This window comes from Scyliorhinus torazame, chromosome 11 (assembly GCF_047496885.1).
Source record: "Scyliorhinus torazame isolate Kashiwa2021f chromosome 11, sScyTor2.1, whole genome shotgun sequence".
Classification (NCBI taxonomy): Eukaryota; Metazoa; Chordata; class Chondrichthyes; order Carcharhiniformes; family Scyliorhinidae; genus Scyliorhinus; species Scyliorhinus torazame.
Window position 1 is genome coordinate 89,260,862 of NC_092717.1, and position 25,655 is coordinate 89,286,516.

The window sequence follows — 25,655 nt, forward strand, 5'->3', positions numbered from 1 at the left end:
TGAGGGGAACAAACAGCAACTGTAGTACTTCCATTGCCTCCTGACTGTAGTACTTCCATTGCCTCCTGAGATTAGCTAATTCAACACAGAGCAGAGAACAAATATGAGACCTTTCTGGTCTGCATAGTTCAGCAAATCACCACATCAGCCCATTGAGCCGACTTCTTTCAAAAATATTAAGTGTACACAAATTCACTATTTTCTGATCTTAGTCTCTCTAAGGCATGTACTAATTGGCACCGAGATTTCAGAAAATACAACATGTTAGGAATTTTAAAAGCATTTGAAATGCGATCTGCAACTTGTGCTGTTATGGCATTTAACACTGGGGCTCACCCATATTTACCCTACTTATACAACAAACATACTTACAAGAAAAAAATACCCTACACAATATAGAACTAGGCCATTCAGCCCTTTGAGCCTGCTCTGCCATTCAACATGAGCACAACTGATCCTGCATCTCATACTCCCACGCTCTCCTCATACCCTTTAACCTTTAGAGTCTAGAAATCGATTTCCTTCTTAAATATATTCAGTGATTTGCTTCCACAGCCTTCTGTGGCAGAGAATTCCACAGGTTCACCACATTCTTGACTGAAGAAGCTACTCCTCATCTCCAGAGGAAACAATGCCCCTGCATTCAGTCAGTCCTACCCTGTCAGAATCTTTATGTTTCAAGGAGATTTCTTATTTTTCTAAATTCCACTGAACACAGGCCTAGTCGAAACAATTTTTCCTTGTACTACAATCCTGCATCCCAGGTAACAGTCTAGTTAACCTTCGCTGCACTCAGTCTATGGCTAGTAGGAGACAAAAACTGCACACAATACTCAGGTGTGATCTCACCAAGGGCCTGTACAGCTGCAGCAAGAAATCCTTGCTCTTGCACACAAATCCTCCTGCAAAGAAGGCCAGCATACCATTTGCCTTCCTAATTGCTTGTCAACGAATAGTCTCTCCCAAAATGGCCTGGGCAAAATTAGAACCTTCCTATGAAATGAACCACAATCACAAATATATGTCCCATTACTCACCATGACAAAGCCCACAGGTACATTAATTCTTTATACCAAGAAGATGCTTTTATAGGTTTCATTATATGCAATATATGGATGGGTCCACACAAAAAGCAAATCAAATTTGATTTGTGAACAAGGGTTACAACCTTGCAACACTTGTACAATGACAAGTTTTTATCGTTATTACTGAGCACTTAACCCACTACCACTCAATAGGTTTAACGGCTTGTCCAAATCATTACATACACATATGTTTGCTACAACAACAAAAATAGTTGATTTTTTTTTTACAAAAATAATTAAGCATCGCAAATATTTAAAACTATTATAGTTAAGTTGACAAATTAATTAACCCTGTGACATCAACTATATCTAACTAATATTGGTATACAAACCTGACTTTCTCCTTGTGGCATTTTGCAAGGACCTTACAGAGGTTTGGATCAGGGCAAAGATCAAGTGGTGACTGTCCCTTCTTGTTGCGAATAGCAAGATCTGCTCCATTTGCTGCTAGGAAACAAGCAATAGAAGCAGCACTCTTTTTATCAGCTCCTTGTGTCCCGAGGCCCATCAGTAACTAAGGAAAGAGATTACAAGTTTTCACAAAACATACCTGTATGATCAAAGTGCTAAATGTTTGGAGATATCTTAAAAAAGCTGCAGACAAAAAATCTTTTCACAGACCACATGCAGAATTATTTGAAAAATAGTACATTGAAGATGTATCCAATTTTGCATTGCATTACAAGATAAATTATAATAATTTCCTACAACTTTAGTTATCGACTCAGTTGTAACAATCATAGTACATTTGAAGAGTGTTATGCCACCAATTTCTCATTTGCTAAGTTTGTGGGCTCATGTTAAGAGAAATCTCAATTAAAATTCAAAATACGGCATCATTGGCACAATCTCAGGTTTAAGTTTGAAAAAATTCCATTGTGCAGATAAAAGTTAGGCTGGGCTTTTGTGTGAAATAACGTGCATTCATATTCGGCAGCGTTATTGTTTCATCACCCAAATAATTGTAAACCAAGATTCTTCACTACTGAAAGCAGATAGAATTGTATTTCAGTATGATTTGTATACCCAATTCAGATAAGAAAATCTGCAATGTAAAACAAGTCATGCCACTATCCCTATTACTGTGGGAAAAATATACTTTTAGGAATTTAAAACTGCCACATAAAACTTTGCAAATATCACACCCAGTTAAAATAGGAACAAAGTTAATCTGCCAATTGAATAGACTATTGCGTCCTTGATTAGGTTAAAGATTAAGCAGAAGAAATTGTATATGACAGGTGTTAGGTTGATAATCCAACTGAGAAACAGGCCGAAAATAGAAAGTTCAAAGGGGAAGCAAAAAAGAAATAGGAACAAAGTTAATCTGCCAATTGGATAGATTATTGTGTCCTTGATTAGGTTAAACATTAAGCAGAAAAAATTGTATATGACAGGTGTTAGGATGATAATCCAACTGAGAAACAGGCTGAAAATAGAAAGTTCAAAGGGGAAGCAAAAAAGAAATCAGAAAGGCAGAGAGACCATGAGGAGAGACTGACAGTCAACATGAAAGGGAATTCTAAAGTCATCATTAGCCATCGAAATAATAAAACAATGGCAAAATGGGAAACGGCTCATTAAGGACCAAATAGGGGATTCACACCTTCAGACAGAGGGAATGGCTGCAGTTCTAAATAACTACTTTGTATCTTTACCAAGGAAGAAGATTCTGCTGTAGTTGTAATTAATGAAGGTATCCGACACTGATGGGCTGTACATTGATAAAGAGGAAGTATTAAAAGGACTGCCTTGATTAGTTACCGCACCGGATCAGATTCATAGAAGGATACTAAAATAAGGGTGGCAATTGTAGAGGCTACGGTCGTAATCTTCTAATCCTCCTGAGATTCGGGGGTGGTGCCAGAGGGCTAGAGAATTGCAAATGTTACCTCTTTTATCAAAAAGGTTGCAAGGATAAACATAGCCTGTCAGTTTAACATCAATGCTGGGAAGGTTTTTAGAAATGATTATCCAAATCAAAATTAATTTCCTTGGACAAATGTGGATAATTAAGGCAGCATGGACTGGTTAAAGGCAAATCAGGTTTAAGCAATCTGATTGCGTTCATTGTTGAAGTGAGGGGCTTCATAAGCATAATGCGGTTAATGTGATGTGCGTGGACTTCAAAGGGTGCTAGATAAAATGCCTCATAACAGGTTCACTAGCAAAGGTTAAACCATGGACCAAAAGGGACCATGGCACCATGGATGCAAAGTTGGCTTAAATGATAAAAAAAACAAATGGGGTGAACAAGTTGTTGCTCAGACTGCAAGAAGATATATTGCAGGATTCCCTTGGGTCAATTTCAAGGCACCATTAAATTAACAAATTAACAATCTGGACTTGGGTGTCGAAAGCACAATTTCAAAGTCTGACAATACAAAACTTGGAAGTATTGTGAACTGTGAGGAGGATAGTGATAGACTCCAAGATGACAAAGGGGCTGGTGGAATTGGGGGACACGTGGCAGGTGAAGCTTAAATACAGAGGAATATGAAGTTATACATTTTGGCAGGAAGAATAAGGGACGGCAATATAAACCCAATGATATAAACCACAATCCTAAAGCAGGTGCAGGAACAGAGGGATTTGGAGATGAATGTGCAGGTCTGGTTGAGAAAAAACTTTAGAAGGCAGATGAATTACTGGGCTTAATGAACAGAGAGAGTACAAATGCAAGGAAGTTATATGAAGCTTTATAAAACATTGGCTGGCCTCAACACGAGTACGATGTCCAACTCTGGATGCCATGCTTCAGGAAGATGTTAAGAACCCCACTGATGTTGAACATAAGAGTACCACAAAACCATAAGTGTAACTTGGAACCCTGGTTCTTAATGTTGTATATTTTCAACTTGGTATACTGAGAGGGGCTGGTTTAGCTCAGTGGGTTAGACAGCTGGTTTGTGATGCAGAGCAAGGCCAGCAGCACGCGTTCAATTCCCATACCAGCTGAGAATTCTGAATTCTCCCTCTGTGTACCCGAACAGGCGCCGGAATGTGGCGAGTAGGGGCTTTTCACAGTAACTTCAGTGCAGTGTTAATGTAAGCCCGCTTGTGACAATAAAGATATTTATTTAAAAATATGTGAACCAGGAACAAATAAACCAGTCGTTGTGTGAACAATAATAAAGAATATTTATTGAGAGGACTAAAATAGACTACAACACGCAAGCACACTAATGGCTATACATACTACCTACGTTCCCTGAAACTGAGACACCGCTTTGCTGCCAAACAACAACAAATATTATATAACTCTCCGAGCTAAATCCAGCAAATAATTACCACGCATAGGTTATGTAGCCACATTTAGGAAAGCCCTCTTCAGTTTCAGTGAAGGTGAAATCTGCTTGGTTCAAGTTTTAATCTTAACCAGCTGTATGTTTAGCAATAACCTGGTTTCAGGTGATTCTTTCTACAGCTGGGTGTGGTTGATTGCAGCTGTGTCTATGCTTGTCTCTGTCTCCCTTTTCCCCCAGTCATTGTGCTATGGATATGCCATGTTTCCCTTTGATGTTATCCACCCTGTGAAGTCGACTTACATGTGTGTTAGTTTCCTGGGGCGAAATTATCCCGAAACGGCGCGATGTCCACCGACTGGCGCCCAAAACGGCGCCAATCAGACAGGCATCGCGCCGCCCCAAAGGCCGAGCCCCAACATTGAGGGGCTAGGCCGACGCCGGAGGAATTTCCGCCCCGCCAGCTGGCGGAAACGGCCTTTGTTGCCCCGCCAGCTGGCGCGGAAATGACATCCCCGGGCGGCGCATGCGCGGGAGTGTCAGCGGCCGCTGACAGTTTCCCACACATGCGCAGTGGAGGGAGTCTCTTCCGCCTCTGCCATGGTGGAGACCGTGGCGGAGGCGGAAGGGAAAGAGTGCCCCCACGATCGCGGGCCAGGCAACCGTGGGGGCACCCCCCGGGGCCAGATCACCCCGCGCCCCCCCCCAGGACCCCGGAGCCCGCCCACGCCGCCTTGTCCCCCGTTCAAAAGGTGGTTTAATCCACGCCGGTGGGACTAGCAATTTATCGGCAGGACTTCGGCCCATCCGGGCCGGAGAATCCAGCGGGGGGGCCCGCCAACCGGTGCGGCCCGATTCCCGCCCCCGCCGAATATCCGGTACCGGAGACTTCGGCAACCGGCGGGGGCGGGATTCACGGCAGCCCGCGGCGATTCTCCAACCCGGCGGGGGGTCGGAGAATGACGCCCCTGATCTCTCCACTTTGAAGTTACCTTTACGATACTCCCCTCCAGTGTTTTCCTCTAGTTACCGCGGTAAACACTTGCTTTTCTCACTGATATGCTAATTTGCACCCCAACATCTCTTCAGACATCTCTTTTTAAAAAAATGTTAAAATAAATTTGGAGTACCCAATTCCTTTTTTCCAATTAAGGGGCAATTTTGCGTGGCCAGTTCACCTAGCCTGCAGATCTTTTTGGGTTGTGGGGGTGAGACCCATGCAGACACGGGGAGAATGTACAAATTCCACACGGACAGTGACCTGGGGCCTCGGCGTTGAGGCAACAGTGCTATCCACTGCGCCAACGTGCTGATCCCTCTTCAGACATCTCCGTTTTATTTTCTTTTATCTCAATTTCATTTCTTTATCTTAATTTTACGCAATTCTTAACACAGGATATGAAGGCATTGGTCTCACCCCCATTGGTAAGTGTGCAGAAAAGATTTCACAAAAATGGTTCCTGTGCTAAGACACCTCAATTATGAAGATAGATGAGCGAACCTTGGAGGTTGAGAGGTTTGTTAGAGGCATTCAAAATCATGGTAGTCTGGACAGAGTATTTAGGAGGGAACTGTTTCCAATGGTGGAAGAGTCAAGAATACAGTATTGGCAAAACAACCTCGAAGAAAAATATATATATTTTTTAATTAAATCTTTTTATTGGTATTTTCAAAAATTATATACATTGCAGTTCGTGTTCATTTATTGTACAATACATAAAGGCGTGTCCTTTTCTCTTGAATTTTTCTATATACAGTCTGCCACCATCCGACTCGGTGTACAGTCCACCCCCCCCCCAGAACGCCCCTCCCTGCCGCCCACCCCCCCTTATGCCCTTCCTAGTTGGTCTGGGGGTGCGTTCCCCACTTCTGCGCCCCACCTTTCCTTCCCCCCCCCCCCCCCCCCCGTCGGCTCTGGCTGTGTTTCTCCTGTGGGGAGGGGGGGGGCTGGGGTTGGTTTGCCTCCTCATCTTTCTTTTCTTTTCTCTGTGACTCTTCTTTTTAACTTTCCAGTTTCCCTGTCTACTCATTGTTGCTGGCCTTGATAAGGTTCTGGAACAGGTTGACAAACTGCCCCCTTGCATTTAGGAAGCCTTCCTCGGAATTGCATATTTAATCTTCTCCAGGTGGAGAAATTCCAAGAGGTCAGCTAGCTTGTCTGCAGCTGTGGGTGGTGCTGCTGATCGCCAGCTGAGCAGGATTTTTCAATGTGCGATTAGGGATGTGAAAGCTAGGGCATCGGCCCTCTACCCCATGTGTAGTTCTGGCTGCTCGGATACCCCGAAGATTGCCACATTTTGGGCACGGCTTCACCCTCACTCCGACAACCTTGGACGTTGCCTCGGAGAAGGCTGACCAGAACCCAGTAAGTTTGGGGAAAGCCCAGAACATGCTGGTGTGGTTGGCCGAGCCCCTCTGACACCGTTCACTTTTCTCCTCCACCTCTTGGAAGAACCTGTTCATTCGGGTTCCGGTCAGGTGTGCTCCGTGCACCACTTTGAACTGCATGAGGCTGAGCCTTGTGCAGGAGGAGGTAGAATTGGCCCTGTTCGGTGCTTCGCTCCAGAGTACCTACCCCACTTCTGTCCCCAATTCGTCCTCCCATCACTGGCTGCCTTCCCGTGCTAGCCCTCCTCACTAGTACGGTGGCTCCCCTCCATGTGCTGATATAGCCCTGTCATGGTTCTGCCTACCTGTCTCCATCCTTTACCTCGCCCCAATTCCTGCTTCTCCTATTCTCGGTTCCTTCTCTGTTTCCCAGCTTCAAACCAAAAACGAGGCAGCATAGTCCCGCGCAAAAACATAGTCCACATTACAGTCCTTGTCCTCGGTTCGTCCTCCACTTTCATTCTCTTTGTCTGGCCAGCCCCACTGTCTTGATAGATCCTGATTCTGTGCCCTTCCCACGAGCATGACTTCGTCTGTTGGGCCCACCTCAGGATCTTTTCCCGGTCCTGGTACTGGTGCAGCTTTGCGATTATCGCTCTCGGCTGCTCCCCAGTTTTAGGTTTAAGCCGGAGCGACCTGTGCGCTGTCGAGTTCTGGGGGGTTTGGGAAGCTTTCTCTCCCAACTAAGTGGGCAACACAGTAGCACAGTGGGTTGTACTGTTGCTTCACAGCTTCAGGGTCCCAGGCTCGATTCCTGGCTTGCGTCACTGTCTGTGTGAAATCTGCACATTCTTCCTGTGTCTGCGTGGGCTTCCTCCGGGTGTTCCGGTTTCTTTCCACAAGTCCCGAAAGACGTGCTGTTAGATAATTGGGACATTCTGAATTCTCCCTCTGTGTACCCGAACAGGCGCCGGAATGTGGCAACTAGGGGCTTTCACAGTAACTTCATTGCAGTGTTAATGTAAGCCTACTTGTGACAATAAAGGTTATTATTATTAAGTTGCCCAGCATTTGGGCGATGTAGCCCATTGGTCCCTTCCCTCAATCCCCTCTGGCAGACCCACGATGCGGACATTTTGCCGTCGGGATCTGTTCTCCTGGCCCTCGACCTTCCCCCTTTAAGTTCACCTGGGGCGCCACCAACCTCTTCACCTCGGCCTCGAGAGCCACGATCCTATCGCTCTGGTCTGTTGACGCCTTAGAACATAGAACATACAGTGCAGAAGGAGGCCATTCAGCCCATCGAGTCTGCACCAACCCACTTAAGCCCTCACTTCCACTCTATCCCCGTAACCCAATGACCCCTCCTAACCTTTTTGGACACTAAGGGCAATTGAGCATGGCCAATCCACCGAACCTTCACGTCTCTTTGGACTGTGGGAGGAAACCGGAGCACCCGGAAGAAACCCACGCAGACACGGGGAGAACGTGCAGACTCCGCACAGAGTGACCCAGGGGGGAATTGAACCTGGGACCCTGGCGCTATGAAGCCACAATGCTAGCCACTGTGCTACCTTCTCCAGGTCCAAGATAGTCCTCTCCTGGGCCTCCACCTTCTGTCCCAGGCGGTCTATCGTGCGCTGAAGGGTGGCCATCGGTTCAGTCACCACCTCCTTCACCACCACCTGGAATTACATTTTTTTTTTTTTATAAATCGCTTCCTTCATGGCGGTCAGTTCCTTTTGTAAGACGCTCTTCCATCCGTCCCCCTTTGTGGGGGGGGGGGGGAAATGTCGTTGTCCGTTCCTGCTCTGCCATTCAGGTCGCTGATCTTCCCCTCTCCTGGTTGGTCTGGGCCTCCACCTCGCCTCATGGGCCCGCTGGTCCATCCGCCCGTTGCTCCTGCCCCTTTCCTCCGCTTCTGCCTTCTCGTCAGCTCTTCGAACTGCTGTTTGCCAGCATCTTCCTTCCCCCTCATTGTTGTTTGTGCCTTTTAAGTTTGGGGGAGTTTTAGGTGGCTTTTTGGGCCAAAACTCAAAGAAATTTGCTCCACTGGGTGCAATTGGGGGGGGAGAGCCACCTGATGAGCGTCCGCTCAGCACATCGCCGCCACCAGAAATCGAAAAATATTTTTATGCAGCGAGTCATGGAGGCACATTCAATATTGGCTTTCAAAAGGGAATTGGATAATTATCTGAAGGAAAAATTTTACAGAGCTATCCGGAAAAGGCAAGGGAGTGGGACTAGCTGGATAGGAATCTATGAAAACAATAGTTGATCCCACCCCAAAACAGAGACAAAGACAGTGGATCAGAAATTTGTAGCCTTGTTAATGAAACAGCTATCGTATATTAAAAACAGTATGTAGGTCGGACGGCGGGTGGGAGGCGGCTGCACAATGGAGGGCTCCCGTTCGGGAACGGCATTTTCGGGGCTTTAAGCCTGGTCCCAGGGTCCACAGAGGCGGCAAAAGCAGGGAGGAGGCACAGAGGCGGCAGAGTGAAAGCACTGTGAAGAAAAATGTCGAGAGTGAGCAAAAGAACGTCCATAAGGAAAACAGCTGAACGTCTGTCGGGGAGTGGAAAGGTCACCGTGGGGTCACCGTGGAAAATGGAGGCTGGAGCACCAGGGGAGGCCGCATTGCTTACGGCTGAAGAAATAACTACGGTGATGGCTGCGGAATTCGAAAGGCAGTTTACAAAATACATGGAGACAATGAGGAAGGAGATGAGAGAGGTTTTGAGTGTGCTGGTGGAGGAGGCGATTTCCCCGGTGACGAAGGCGGTGGCGAGCGCAGTGGCAGAGGTGCGAGAGCAAGGGGAGGCGCTGAAGGAAGTGGAGGAGACGTTATTGCAGCACGGTGATCAACTTGCCTCGATGGGGAAGGAGATGCGGAAGGTGATGGACATTAACAAGGATCTGCGAGGAAAAATGGAAGATCTGGAAAACAGATCCAGGCGACAGAATTTGAGGATTGTGGGGCTGCCCGAAGGAGTTGAAGGACCGAAGCCGACTGAGTATTTTGCCGCGATGCTGGCGAAACTATTGGGGGAGGGGGAGGATCCCTCCCGATATGAACTGGATCGGGCTCATCGGTCGTGGAGACCTGTACCAAAGGCGAATGAGCCACCAAGGGTAGTGACTCTGTGCTTCCGTAGGTACAGTGTGAAGGAGAAGGTCCTGAGCTGGGCCAAGCAGAAGCGGGTGGTGCAGTGGGCTGGAGCTGGTATATGTGTATATCAGGACTATACGGTGGAGCTGGCGAGGAGGCGGGCTGCCTTCAACCGGGTGAAGAGGGCACTGTACCTTAGCAAGGTGCAGTGCGGCATTGTATATCCAGCGAAGCGGAGGGTGACTTACAAGCTCAGGGACTTGTATTTTGGAACGGCGGAAGCAGCGGAGGAGTTTGCGAAGGCAGAAGGACTGTGGCAGAACTGAGAAATCGAGAAATGGCCATGTGCCGATGTAACCTCATGACTGTATGTTCTTTTTTGTTTCACTGCGTGCGGGTGTATGGGCTAAAGGAGCCAATGTTGTATATATTTGGACAAGGGAAGTGATGGGACATTCACTCAAAATGAGGGCTCTTTGGGGTGTAGATGGATATGTGGGGTTTGTGTGCTAAAAGGGGATTTCTGGGCTTTCCTAGGGTCGGGCAAGGTGGAAAGGGACCCGGGCGGGAGCCTCCACGCTGGCCGGTTTAAGCCGGCCCGTAGAAAGTTGGGGGGGAAGGAACCGAGGTTGGGGGGAGGAGATTTACAAGAGGCAGTGGACGGGAGGAGTTGGAGACTGGGGGGGGGGGGGGGGGGGTACAACTCTTGGGTATCATGTACGGTACTCTTTCAGAGGTCGGAGGGCGTTGGGGGTGGGGGGGGGGGGGGGGAAAGAGAGAGGTCCCGGACTCCTTTTTCTTTTTCTCCTTTGTTTTTTTGTTGCCACCGTGGGAGGGTTTGTTTTATTGGATGCATATATTGACAGGGGGGCCGTTGTTTGGGGTGGTGGGAGGATGGGATCGTTGGTATTGTTAAGGGGATTGATTTTGTATTCGTTACCGTTTACGGTTTGTGGGTGGGGTGTAAATTGTGAAGGAAAATGTGAAAATGGAGAATAAAAACAATTAAAAAACACAGCAAGTAGGTCACAACATTTCATTTCAAAATGCTTTGCATACTTCCTAACATCAACTTGGTGCTGGCAAAAACGCCATCATGAAAATGCTCATATACCTATAACTGACAGCAGTTTTCTTAACATTAATATCATAATGTTTTGGACCATAGCATTGTAATCCAGGAACAAACTTGCATAAATTTGTCTATTTTCAGTCATGGAGAAAGCTTGTCAGTACAATACTTTGTATCTGATTTTGCAATACAGAAAAACCTCTTCAAAGTAGAAATACTGGATTATATGTACTGTTTTTAAACGTCGGACCTCTTTGTTTATCAAAGGAAAGTTGTTTTTGCAAAAAGCAGAGAAGTAGAGAAGCAGAAAACATTTCACTGAGGTACTTGTTCCATTCTTCCTCCCCACCAACAGAATTTTCCCCACCCACAATCTTCCCCGGACCGCTTCTCTTTCCTTTTCATCTTCATTTGATGTAAATATATACCCTACCTTCTAATCCTATCGGACCTACAAATTGCACTTGGTTTTTGGTGTCTCAGTCAGCACCTCAGGAGATCAACTAGTACATATGTAAAGTAATGAAACAAAGACAAGGATTGTATTTATGTAGAATCTCATCACCTGTCTCAGAAATATTCTAAAAATTCTTCACTTATGACAAATTAATTTGATATCTAGTAATTTACAGGAGCAAAAAGTCATTTTTCAAACACAACAATCACATTAATAATATGAATAAACAGTTCACCTATTCTTGGTGGTACTGTGAAATGCCAGCTGATTCAGGATTCTTTGCTCTTGTTTAAATAGTATCATGGGCTTTTTGATCAATATGATTCACCAAGGTACTGTTTATAGACAAATGCACCCACGCAGTTTTGAAAAGAGATCAGCATTTGTGAATACATTTATGGAGTTAACTCTGTTTCTTTCTCCACAGATGCTACCAGGTCTGCTGAGTATTTCCAATATATTTTCTGGCTTTGGAGGTTGTCTATGAAGCAGATGAATTCTACCACACATTACTGATGATATTCACATAAGCATCAAGAACATGTAATGATTTATGAGCGTTGCAAGCATACATTGAGCACGCTCTTATATCTCCTTATGACAGTTAGTTCAAAACAAGAAGCAACTGTTTTTGTCATACATTCACACTCAGCAATCAAAACATTGGAGATGGTTAGCAATTCCTAGGGGTACACACCTCCAAAAATCTGTCCTGGTCCACCCACGTCGACGCTACCACCAAGAAAGCACAACAGCGCCTATACTTCCTCAGGAAACTAAGGAAATTCGGCATGTCCACATTAACCCTTACCAACTTTTACAGATGCATCATAGAAAGCATCCTATCGGGCTGCATCACAGCCTGGTATGGCAACTGCTCGGCCCAAGACTGCAAGAAACTTCAGAGAGTCGTGAACACCGCCCAGTCCATCACACGAACCTGCCTCCCATCCATTGATTCTATCTACACCTCCTGCTGCCTGGGGAAAGCAGGCAACATAATCAAAGATCCCTCCCACCCGGCTTACTCACCCTTCCAACTTCTTCCATCGGGCAGGAGATACAAAAGTCTGAGAACACGCACAAACAGACTCAAAAACAGCTTCTTCCCCACTGTCACCAGACTCCTAAACGACCCTCTTATGGACTGACCTCATTAACACTACACCCCTGTATGCTTCACCCGGTGCCAGTGTATATGTATCTACATTATGTATCTTGTGTTGCCCTATTATTTATTTTCTTTTATTTCATTTTCTTTTCATGTACTTAATGATCTGTTGAGCTGCTCGCAGAAAAATACTTTTCACTGTACCTCGGTATACTTGACAATAAACAAATCCAATCCATTAATAAACTTCTGTGGCCTTGAAAGGTTTCAGGGCAGATATTTGAATCACGATTCTTTAAAGACTCACAAATGGTGTTGATTGGAGAAAAAAAATCATGTTTCTCATCTGACTGATTCATAGCATTGGATGTCATGTGAATGATTTGTTGGCAAACAGGAATACCCAGGAGCCAGTTGCACATCTCCATTTGAATACCAATGAAAAAACTCCTTTGCTAAGTTGTCTGACTCTGACAAGACCAGTTTCTTCAAAGAAAATAAGTTAGAATTTTTTTTAAAAACACATTCAATGAACTTGCTACATTTTGCACTGTATATTAGCTGGTTTTGCTGTACAGTTCCGATTTTTGCATGCCACTCCTGACATTGCACCATCAGGATGAGTATTCCTTTCTGGATTTCAAACACAAGTGACTTCAAGATTGACAAATAAATGCAGATGCAATGACTCCGGAGGTATTTTGGCTGCACCCAAACGATCGAAGGTCCTATGTTCATCAACCCCTTCAAGCGTCTGGCCATTTCAGAGATCTGACTTTGCCTCCTCCAGTTCACAAAATAGCTAAAACATTTTATTCAGTTGCTGCACAGTGACCTGCATTAATCATATGGGCCAGAGACAGCACTTGGTGAGAAATGACGTTAGCCACAGGATGAGGTTTTCAAGTTTACCCTTCCTTCTAAGCAACTCCAGAAGACTCGCCCATTGTGTAATCTGCAATACACACGTCTCAAGAATCAAAAGAAAATGACAATGTTTACACAAGAAAACACTCAATTTCACCAGCAGGTCGTGTTACTGAAGTTGTAATCCAGAGGAATGTAATAATACTCCAAAGACAGGCGGTGGGATTCTCCGTTTCAGAAACAAACTGTTGATACTGGGACTGAATCAGTGGACTTACACGATGGCACGATTGGCGCCATTTCCAGTGCAATTCATCTACCGGGCTGGCACCAGCGCTATGTGGAACACAATAGATTCCAATGAAAAACGGTGTCCGATTCGCCGGGTTTGGGATTGGCACTCAAGAGGCAGCAGCCGCACATAAGCACACCACTCCCCATACACACTCACTCCAGCCAACAAGATGGCAACAAGAGGAGCGGCTTTCCAATTCACTATTCTGAATGGGAGACCCTGCTGGACGCAGTGGAGGCGGGCAACCGAGCTCCCACCCTGCACCACCTGCCAGCACTCATACCATGGCTGGGTGCCCTGGCCACAAAGGACACCAGCTACCCACCCCGTGTTGCATGAGTCTGATTGTCCAACACGGTGCCCCCCTCCCTGCACGAGAAGGCGGCCCACAACCGCTGGGAGAGGAAAAAGACCAGAGGGAGCCTGCCGGATCTGTGGTCCCTCACCACAGCAGAGCAACGAGCACTGGACCTGGTCGGTTGGCCTGGAGACAGGGCAGTCACAGAGATAGAGGTCGGCATCGGGCGAGCAAGTGAGACCCCGCAGAGTTGCAGTTCCACATTGCAGGTATGGCCGTTCCCCATTGCAGGTATGGCCGCCGCCCCCCCCCCTCTCTTTCCCCCTCCCCCCCCCCCCCCCCCCCCCACCCCACCCCCCCCCCCCCCAACTAATATATTGGTAAAGCATCTTTGGGTTTTCTTTAACTTTTATTTGCTCACCTTTTTTCATGCCCTCTCTTGGAATTTCTTATTTACTTTGTCCCTGCACTTCCTGTACTCATCTAGACTACCCACGATGCTTAGTTCTTAGTGCCCATCGTACACTTTATTTTTCTGTTTGATCTTCACCTGTATTCCTCCAAACAACTGGGGGTGGGGGAGTTGAGGTTTGGCAGTACGGCTCTTCTATTTGGAGTGCACATGTCTACTTTGTACATTTAGGATCTCGCTTGTTAGTTATTCCCACTGATATATCCTCCAGCAATGCTGCCCAGTCCACCTCAGCCAAGACCCTTCTCATTCCTGCAAAAGTTGCCTTCTCCCATGTAATAAGTCCATAGAGGCAGAAGTCCCTTCACCAGAATCCCTTTCATTCAAAACCAACAGCAGTACAACCATTCAGCTTGCAATCCACTGCATTCACTGGACATGCAGAGGATCTGACACTCCATAATATACAAATAATAATAATAACCTTTTGTTGTCACAATTATGAAGTTACTGTGAAAAGCCCCTAGTCGACACATTCCGGCGCCCGTTTGGGTAAGCTAGTACGGGAATTGAACCCACGCTGCTGGCCTTGTTCTGCATCACAAACCAGCTGTCTAGCCCACTGAGCTAAACCAGCCCAAAGAAGAGATTCCCTGATTGGCCCACTAATCAGGGAACTCGCATTCCAATTGGCCAATCTCAAAGCCTGGTCTAGTCATTACACCGCATTTCAAAACTTTTACTCTTGCTTTATCTCTGTCCTTTTCCATGCTAATACTAAATCAAACTGAATTGTGATCACTATCCCCGATATAGTCGCCAACTGTCATTTCTCCCACTTGCCCTTCTTCGTTCCTCAAGACTAGGTCCAGAATTGCATCTCCTTTTGGGGATTGTCACTAATTGGTTGAAAACATTTTCCTGGACACACTGCATGAATATTTTTCTCTCAGTGCCCCTTATATTGCTTGATTCACAGTTGGTATTAGGATAGTTAAAATCTCCGACTATCATTGCCCTTAGACAGAAATTTGCCTATGCATTTATTCTTCTATCTCCCATTCACTATTTGGGGGTCTGTAATATATTCCCAGTACTGTGACTGCCCCTTTTTATTTCTAAGGTCAACCCATAAAGCCTCGTATGTTGAGCTTTTTAGTCCAGCATCCCTTCTCACAACTGGAATTGATTCTTTAACCATTGCTGTTCCTCCCCCTCCTTTTTATCACCCACTCTATCATGTCTGAAAACTCCATAACCAGGGATATTGAGCTGCCAATTTTGCCTCTCCTTTAGCCAGGTTTCCATTATAGCAATGACATCCTGCTACCATGTGTCTGCCTGCCCCTTAACACATCTACATTGTTTGTAATATACCTTGCATTGAAGTATAAATAGTTTAACCCTGTCAATTTCCCTTGCTGGACACTTTTTAAACTTTGGTTCTCCTGTAATTGCAAGTCTATCACTACATCTTCCACATCACTAGCTAATGTTCGACCTCCATTTTCCTGATCTGATTCTGACATATCTGATCCTACTCCTAGGATCCCCCCCCCCCCCCACCGCCCCCCCACACTAGTTTAAATACCCCCCAACAGAATTAGCAAATGCCCCCACAAGAACATTGGCCCCACCTTTGCCTGGGTGCAACCCATCGGTTTGTACAGGTCCCACCTTCCCCAGAACCGGTCCCAGTGCCTCAAGAATCTGAATCGCTATGTATGACATACTCACCAAATTAAGCCACACCAGCCAACATTCTAGACCACTCCATCACCAACCTTCGGCAAGTCCTGTCTCAGATGGTGAGAGACCCACCAGAAGTGGCAAGACAATGATCCAGTTGGGAGAGTGTATTACTATGAGTCTTCAACATTATTTCTGGTTCCCATGAAGTCTCTTGGCCTTAGATCAAACACAGGCAAGGAAACCTCCTGTTGATTACCACCCACTACCCTCCCTCAGCTACTAAATTGATACTTCTCAATCTTGACTGCCATTTGGAGGGGTTCTGGCAAGGACACAGAAGATATCTGCATGGAACTTAAATGCCTATCACAAAGAGTAACTCAGTAGTATCATTATTGACAGAGCTGGCCGTGTTTTGATGAACATATCGGTTACTGAGGTGGCAGATGTCAAGAGAATCGGCAAAAGGGCGAAACATACTCAACCTGGTTCTCATCAATCCGCCTGTCATAAATGTATCTTTCCATGGTAATTGGTTGGAGATATCACCACGCAATGCTTGTGGAGACAGATTCCTGTCTTCATACTGAAGACAGCTGCCACAGTATTCCATGGCACTACCACAATGCTAAATGGGATTTATTTAGAACAGATCTAGCAGCTCAAAGTTGGGCATCCATAAAGTGCTGAACTACCAACTCTAGTGAAGCTATAAGACAGAACTACAAACATGCTAAATAGTGGATGCAGCACGCTATAGGCAGAGTGAAGCAATCCCACAATGGCCAAATAAGATCTTATGTCTTGTCATATACAGTCGTGAATGGTGGTTGGCATTTAAACAAATAATGGTAAGAAGAAGCTCAATAAACATCTCCCAATATGACTTCATGGCAGAGCCCAGCACATCAGTGCAAAAAAAAAGCCTGAAGCATTTGCAAACACCTCCAGACACAAGTGCCAAATGGATGGTTCATTCCAGTCTCCTTCCAAGGTCCCAGGAGAATGTGCAAACTCCACATGGACAGTGACACGGAGCAAACCCTGGTCCTCAGAGCCGTGAGGCAGCAGTGCTAACCACTGCGCCACCGTGCCGCCCCACTAAGGGCCAATTTAGCATGGCCAATCCACCTCCTCTGGACTGTGGGAGGAACCGGAGCACCCGGAGGACACCCACGCAGACACGGAGAGAATGTGCAAACTTTACACAATCACCCAAGGCCGGAAATGAACCTGGGTCCCTGATGCTATGAGACAGTAGTGCTAACCACTGTGCCACCATGCTGCCCTCCTGCAATAACTATGCCCAACAAGAGGGAAAAACCTACTTGACCTCACCCGTACCAATCTGTCTGCCGCAGAGGCATCTGTCTATGACAGTATTGGTAGGACTGACCACAGCACAGCCCTGGCGGAGACAATGTCCCATCTTTGCATTGAGGATACCTCATCTTGTGTTGTATGGCAGTACCACCGTGTTAAATGGGATAGATTTCGAACAGATCTAGCACCTCAAGACTAGGCATCCATGAGGCACTGTGGGCCATCATCAGCAGCAGAATTTTACTTAACCACAATCCATAACCTCATGGGCTGGCATATGCCCCACTCCACCATTACCTGCAAGCCAGGGGATCAACCCTGCTTCAATGAAGTGGGCAGGTGGAGATGCTATGAGCAGCACCAAGCATACCTAAAAATGAAACGTAAAAAGATGTTAACCTGATGAACCTGCAACTCAGGACGACCTGTGTGCCAAACAAGAGTAAACACCAAGCGAGAAGCAGAGCTAAGCAAATCCACAACCAAAGCATCAGATTCAAGCTTTGCAGTCCTGCCACATCCAGTCGTGAATGGTGGTGAGCAATTAAACTAACTAGAGAAGGCAGCTCTGCAAATATCTCCACCCTCAATGCTGGGATGCCCAGCCCGTCAGTGCAAAAGACAATGCTGAAGCATTCGCTACAAGCTTCAGCCAAAAGTGCCCAGTGGATGATCCATCATGGCCTCTTCCGGAGGTCTCCAGCATCATACATGCCAGTCTTCAGCCAATTCGATTTACTCCACGTTTTCAAGAAATGACTGAAGGTATTGGAAACTCAAAAGCTATGGACACTGACAATATTCCTATAATAGTACTGAAGACTTGGCTCCAGAATTTGCCAAGCCCCTAGCCAGGCTGTTCCAGTACAGCTACAACACTGGCATCTACCCAACAATGTGGAAAATTGCCCAGGTATGTTCTATACACAAAACGTAGGGCAAATTACCACTCCACCAGTGCACTCTCAATCATCAGTAACGTGACGGAAGGAGTCATCAAAAATGCTATCAAGCAGCACTTACTTTGCAATAACCTGCTCATTTACCCTCAGGTTCAGTCCTGCCAGGATCACTCAGCTCTTGATCTCATTAGAGCCTTGGTTCAAACATGGACAAAGAGTTGAGCCCCAGGGGTGAATTGAGTGACCAGTCTTGACATCACGGTGGTATTTGACCAAGTGTGGAATCAAGGAGCCCTAGCAAAATTGGAGTCAATGAGAATCACGGGGAGAACATTTTGCTGATTGGAGGAAATCAGGAAAGAAAGATGGTTGTGGTCAATCATCTCGGTTCCGGGGTATCATTGCAGACGTTCCTAAGGGTAGTGTCCTAGGCCATCTTCAGTTGCTTTCTTGACCTTCCTTCCTTCAGCAATGGGAATGTTCAGTGTTCGGATCCTGGATGAGAACCCAACTATTTGCAGTTTATAAAGCGGAGCAAATGTTACTACAGCACAGGATAAAAGATACCTATGGGTCAGTGTTATGTTAAAACAAACTTTAATTTAAACACAGAATTAACCACATTGGCAATAAAGAAATAGCTTTACAGGTAACAGTTACAATAGTTCCTCACATCCCCCTCCAAAATCTCTTCTCTATCAACTGTTGCCGTTCCTCCCTCTCTTCCTTAGCCTTAAACAAGATCACCTCCCCACTGTTCAGGGCCTCCCAAACCACTGGCGGCGAGACAACCCCTATACAACCCCACATATTCCTCAATTACCTTCCCTATCTTACTAGAAACTACGGTTCACCAGCAGCCCCACCCCGGCTGCTGGGCCACTCCGTTTGTCCAGTGCCACATCTATCCAGTGTGGTGCGTGATCCATTTCCTCCCCTTGACTGTATGGGTTTCCTCCGGGTGCGCCGGTTTCCTCCTACAGTCTGAAGATGAGCAGACTAGGTGAATTGGCCATGCCAAATTTCCCTGTCCAAAGCTGTACAGGTTAGGTGGGGTTATGGAGATCGTGTAGGTGAGTGGGCCTAGGTAGGGTGCTCTTTCAGAGGGTCATTGCAGACTTAATAGGCTGTATGGCCGCCTTCTTCACTGTAGGGATTCCATGGACCCGCCACCACTCTCTCTCCCTTTAAGACCCCCCGCCAAAATCCATTTCTTTGACCAAGTTTTTAGTCACCTACAGTGACCATTTTTGAACACGTGGTGATTGATATTTGATTACACTTCTCTGAAGCACCTGAAGAGCACTTTTCTACATAGAAGGTCCAATATAAATAATAATAATAATAATAATAATAATAATAATAATAATAATAATAATAATAATCGCTTATTGTCACACGTAGGCTTCAATGAAGTTACTGTGAAAAGCCCCTAGTCACCACATTCCGGCGCCTGTTCAGGGAGGCCAGTACGGGAATTGAACCCATGCTGCTGGCCTTGCTCTGCATCACAAGCCAGCTGTTTAGCCCACTGTGCTAAACCAGCCCCTGCGGTACAGCTGTTGAATTTCAATTTAAAGTTTTTTTTCCTGTTGATCTAACTTGTCTTCATTGTATGATGAAGACCCAATGGTGGGATAACACATTTGTAGAGCTTCAGGAAGCTGCTGGTAAGCTAAAGGATCTCCATGAAGGTCTCATATATGTTTATGGCCCCAAAATTAATGGTACAACACCCGTCATCTCAGAAGACAGCAATCAGCTCCGAACAAACAAGCATAAGATTTTCTATTGTTGGGAACAGCATATAACAATACCCTGAGCTAAGAATCCAGTGTGCAAAGATACCCGAGAATCACGTCCACAGCATGCATTCTTGATGAGCTTGCCCGTGATAAAGCAACCGTCTGTGAGCAATTCTCCGGGGGTTGATCGTATTCCATCTGAAGTATTCAAGTGTGAAGGAGCTCACACGGTTATGAAACTCACTTGTCTCTTCTGCTTAATCTGGAACCAGGGAATTGTGCCCCAAGGTTACAAGGACATTTCCATACCTTCCCCGTGAAGAGAAGCAAGTCTAACTGTGGCAGTCAGCATGGTATTTTACTTCTTTCCACAGCAGGAAACATTTTATGCAAGGGCTTTTCTCAACAGGATTGCCACTCATCTGACAAACTAGGTATACCTAGAATCAAAGTGTGGCTACTGTGTTCGACAAGAAATGGTCAACGTGATGATTGTAATGCATCAAATTCAAGAAAAGTCCCACAAACAGAACAAGAGCCTCTATATAGTCTACCTGACCATGGCCTTCAACACAGAAAACCATGAAGGGTGGTGGAAAGTGCTGCACAAATATCGTTGCCCTGGAAAGATGATTTGGATCATCTGCTCATTTCATGATGGTTCGTGTACCTCATCAGATGCCTTTCCTGTCTCCAACAGCACGAATAAAGGCTGCGTAATCACTCCAGTTATGCTTGTAGTTTTAAGCCATTCTCGCATATGCACTCAAACATCTTGGCATCAAAGTAAATATTCAGTTCAGGACAGACAGCAACTTCTTCAATCTGCAAAGGCCTCACTCAAAGGTCACAGAACAGCTAAGTAAACTCTTGTTTGCCAATGACTGTGCTTTTGTAGCGCACACACTCCAGAGGACAACCTACTTGTTCTCTGCTTTGCCGAAGCCTCAGAGCATTACAGCTCCACAATAAACCTGGAAAAGACAGAGATCTTGTACCAAGCTGCTCTTGACCAAAGATTTCAAGACACCAAACAAAAAATACACCCCTCAGCACAGTTCAGAAATTCTGCTATCTTGAGAGTATCCTTCCAACATTGAATGAAATTGCCCATCACTTGACAATAGCTAGCTCAGTATTTGGCATGCTCACCCACAGCATTTGGAGACAACATTAATCTTTATTTTGAATCAAGCTCCAAGTCCATCAGTCAATGATTGGCAGATCATTCCCTATGGCTATGAGGTGCAGTCAACCTACCAGCATCACATAAAGCAATTGGATTCATTCCACCTCCATTGCTTCAGATCAACCTGCGACAGAGTGGCAGGACAAAATCTCAAACAAAGTTCTTGTAAGGTGCTGCATACCAGATATTGACAGCATATTCACCAGAGCTCAGTTTCACTGGGTTGGCTATGTGGTTCGCATAGGGAATTCGTACTTACCAAAGATGGTATTCTGCAGCCAGCTGAGCACAGGAACCCACATCACAGGATGTCCCACACTCAATCACCTTCATCCAACCCTCCGAGTTCTCACATATGAGACAACACCAACCGGGATGGTGCACAATTGGTCTCCTTGCTGAAGTCAATCCATCAAAGCGACTAGAGAATCCGTAATGTATGTAGCACTTACAATCAGTTGCCGAAACATTGAGAGTTCAATACTCTTGAAAAATTATTTAATTTTCAGTTGTTAAGATTGCAAAGAAACTGAAAACTTGAGTGTTTCTTGAAGATGGTAACAAAAGAAAAAAAAAACGAAATCAGAAATAAAAATGTAAAGTTGCAATGAAACAAAAATGGAGTCACTTTTTCAGTAATATTAAAACTCTTTAGAAAGTTGCCATCATTGTGAAACTAAGATTTTTTTCAAACATATGTACATTTTGACAAATGGTTCCAAAAACTATTTTTCCTAGTGATGTAATTCATTCACGAATAAGTACATTACAAAGAGGAAATCAAAGCTTTTTATCATTTTAGGCCTTTAAACATAATTTAGGAGACTCTATAATTCTGCTTCGCTGCGTCTGCTATTTTGGATTTATGCCAACATCGAGATGCAGCAGCTGTGTGCTTTCTCACCCACCATCCTGATCCTTGTTCCACCACTTTTCTGTGGATGCACAGTCTGAGTCAATCGCAACAGACTCACTATCAAAACTGAGGTCTAAGTTTTATTTACATTGGTTTGTTTCATGACTGTTTGAATTCCAACAAAACGACAATAGAAAACATAATGAACAATGATAAGTAACAAGCTTCTAGAGTTTCCTGCACCTAATCGAGCAATTACAACTTCAAACATTTATGGTAACATTCTGAATCCAAAAGAAAAAGTATGCAATAAGATTTCCACAATGCTTTACCAGAGGAATAGTCATTTAAAATCAGAAAATTCTTAACACATGTTTCTCTCATTTTGCCTCCAAGACTGTCAGAAGGTCGAGGAAAATTCTCATTTCCATGGGTTTTTGAAACTACTTCCTTTCCCCGACCCACTTTTGCCAACCAGTCACCCTTCGCGATCCATGCCACATTCGCTTACCTTTAATGCGAAAGTGGAGCGTCCTTGGTCCTCACGTTCTCACTCCAATCAGGTTCACAGGAGGTGATAGCAATGCACATATCAGGTGCAGACTTCAGCCAGTTCCTTTGTGCTGTCTTCATTTTTGTGAGAAGGGAAAATCCAAACTCGCACATGTACATGATTGTGAAGGGCAGTAGCAAAAAAATGCTAGTTTTACTCAGCACTGGATACTCCTGGGAGGTACTACACCAGAATGCTGACAGCCTCATGGACTTTTGGAGTGCTTTTAATGTGCGATCACAGGTCAGGTGCAGCAGCTTAGTCTTTTCATTTGGAGATATATGTAAGTTAATAACTGACTCTGGGGTCTTAAACTCTAAACTCACTGCTTAGAGTCAGTGAACTGGTCAGTATTTAAAAACTCTGCGACCAGCCTGAACGAGTGTGCCACTACAGTAACTGACTTCATTAGTAAGTGTGTAGAAGACTGTGTGCCAAAGAAACAAATCCACGTGTTTCCCAACCGGAAACCTTGGATGAACAGGGATATCCACTGCTTGCTGAAGTCTAGGTCTGAGGTGTTCAAGTCAGGCGACCCTGACCTATACAAGAAAGCCAGATATGATCTAAGGAGATCAATCAAAGATTCCAAAAGACAGTACCGGACCAAGCTCGAGTCCCACATGGACCCCCACCGACTATGGCAAGGTCTGCAAGACATAATGGGCTACAAGATGAAGGCATGTAAAATCACCGGCTCCAATGCACCCCTCCCTGATGAGCTCAACACATTCAAAGCACGCTTTGAACAAGAGGTCAGCGAGAGCAAGCCCTCCACCCCAGAAGCCTCGGATGAACTTGTATCTGAGATCACCATTGCAGACGTCAGAGCAGCCTTCTTAGAGGTCAACCCTCGCAAAGACACTGGCCCGGATGGGGTACCCGCTCTTGCACGGATCAGCTGGCGGGGGTATTCACAGACATCTTCAACTTCTCTTTACAACAATCTGAGGTCCCTATCTGCTTCAAGAAGATGACCATCATCCCTGTACCCAAAAAAAGCCAAGCAGCGTGCCTTAATGACTATCATCCAGTGGCTCTGACATCCATCATCATGAAGTGCTTCGAAAGGTTGTCATGCCCGGATTGCCTTGATCCACTACAGTTCGCCTACCGCTGCAACAGGTCCACAGCAGGCGCCATCTCTATGGCCCTGCACTCTACCCTGGAACACCTAGATAACAAAGACACCCATGTCAGACTCCTATTTATCGACTATAGCTCAGCCTTCAACACCATCATTCCTACGAAACTCATCTCCAAACTCCATGGCATTGGCCTCGGCTCCTCCCTCTGCGACTGGATGCTGAACGTTCTAACCCACAGGCCACAATCAGTAAGGATAGGCAACAACAACTCCTCCACGTTCATCCTGAATACCGGTGCCCCACAAGGCTGTGTCCTCAGCCCCCTACTATATTCCTTGTACACCTATGACTGTGTGCCAAATTCTCCTCCAACTCGATTTTCAAATTTGCTGATGACACCACAGTAGTGGGTCGGATTTCAAACAATGATGAGATCGAGTACAGGAATGAGATAGAGAATCTGGTGAACTGGTGCGACGACAATAATCTCTCCCTCAATGTCAACAAAACAAAGGAGATTGTCATCGACTTCAGGAAGCGTAGTGGAGAACATGCCCACATCAATGGGAACGAAGTAGAAAGGGTCAAGAGCTTCAAGTTTAGGTGTCCAGATCACCAACAACCTGTCCTGGTCCCCCCATGTCGACACTATAGTTAAGAAAGCCCACCAACGACTCTACTTTCTCAGAAGACTAAAGAAAATTGGCATGTCACCTACGACTTTCACCAACCTCTACAGATGCACCATAGAAAGCATTCTTTCTGGTTGTATCACAGCTTGATATGGATCCTTCTCTGCCCGAGACCGCAGGAAATTACAAAAGGTCGTGAATGTAGCCCAATCCATCACGCAAATCAGCCTCCCATCCATTGACTCTGTCTACAAATCCCACTGCCTCGGAAAGGCAGCCAGCATAATTAAGGACCCCACGTACCCCGGACATACTCTCTTCCATCTTCTTCCGTCAGGAAAAAGATTTCAAAGTTTGAGGTCACGTACCAACCGACTCAAGAACAGCTTCTTCCCTACTGCCATCAGACTTTTGAATGGACCTACCTCCTATTAAGTTGATATTTTCTCAACACCTTGCTATAACTGTAACATTATATTCTGCAGTTTCTCCTTCCTTCCCTATGTACGGTATGCATTGTTTGTACAGCATGCAAGAAACAATGCTTTTCATTGTACACTAATACATGTGACAACAATAAATCAAATCAAAATCAGATCAAAAGGAATTTTTCATCCACGACTTCTCTTTCAAAATCTAAAACTTCTCCTCTCATTTGCCAGTATTTACCTGCATATAATATACATGGGCTTTACATTATTTGCATTGGCACAAATGAAAAAAAAACATATCTCAAGAAATCATCTTTATTCTGCTTTGTTCCGTATTAAGTTCCTTCTCTGTAGGCAGTTAACCAAGTTTCTTCTTTGTAGGTGGTTAACCAGAGGCCCTGGAGCTCTGTACAGAGCTAACACTAGCACTACTCTGTCCTGCCATGGATTCTCCTGGAGATTCAGATGTGAGAACCTGGTCAGTAGGTACACTGCCTATTTTTGTCTCTGGCTGTCTCTTCTTTGTAACAAAATGATCCATCTTCACAGTCCTGCCTTGCTTGCCAGCAGCTAGAAAATGGAAGAAGCTCTCTTCCATGATTTGGCAGCAAAAGCATGTAGAGCGTTTGACATCAAATGTACGTGCAGGGCGCGTGATCTGTTCACTGCTGCCACTTATGGTTTGAAGACTGCACACAGCCTCATTTCATTCTCATTTAAAAGCCAGTAGCGGCCGGCATTCTCACTTTAAGTGACGGTGCTCCTTCCATGATTGGGACCACCGGAGGAATGTCGTGACCAATTGTTCAGTGATCCTCCTGACACTCGCCCACAACCCACCCACAGGTCGCGACCCGCACTTTGAAAAACCCATGCTTAGACTACAGCATTGTCATAAGCAGAGACAATAGAAGTATTCATAATAATCTACCAAATGCCATTGTAAGTAGGAATGGTGCCAA

The 25,655-nt window shown here is 45.4% G+C and overlaps 1 protein-coding gene across 2 annotated transcripts in view; it reads right to left on the reverse strand.

Moving 5' to 3' along the window:
* mib1 (MIB E3 ubiquitin protein ligase 1) overlaps positions 1-25,655 on the reverse strand; it is a 220,688-nt gene that overhangs the window by 15,360 nt on the left and 179,673 nt on the right. For both annotated transcript variants that reach the window (XM_072467454.1, XM_072467453.1), the window contains exon 16: positions 1,418-1,599. In XM_072467454.1, coding sequence (XP_072323555.1) covers positions 1,418-1,599 — 182 coding nt within the window. The remainder of the gene's footprint in view (positions 1-1,417; positions 1,600-25,655) is intronic.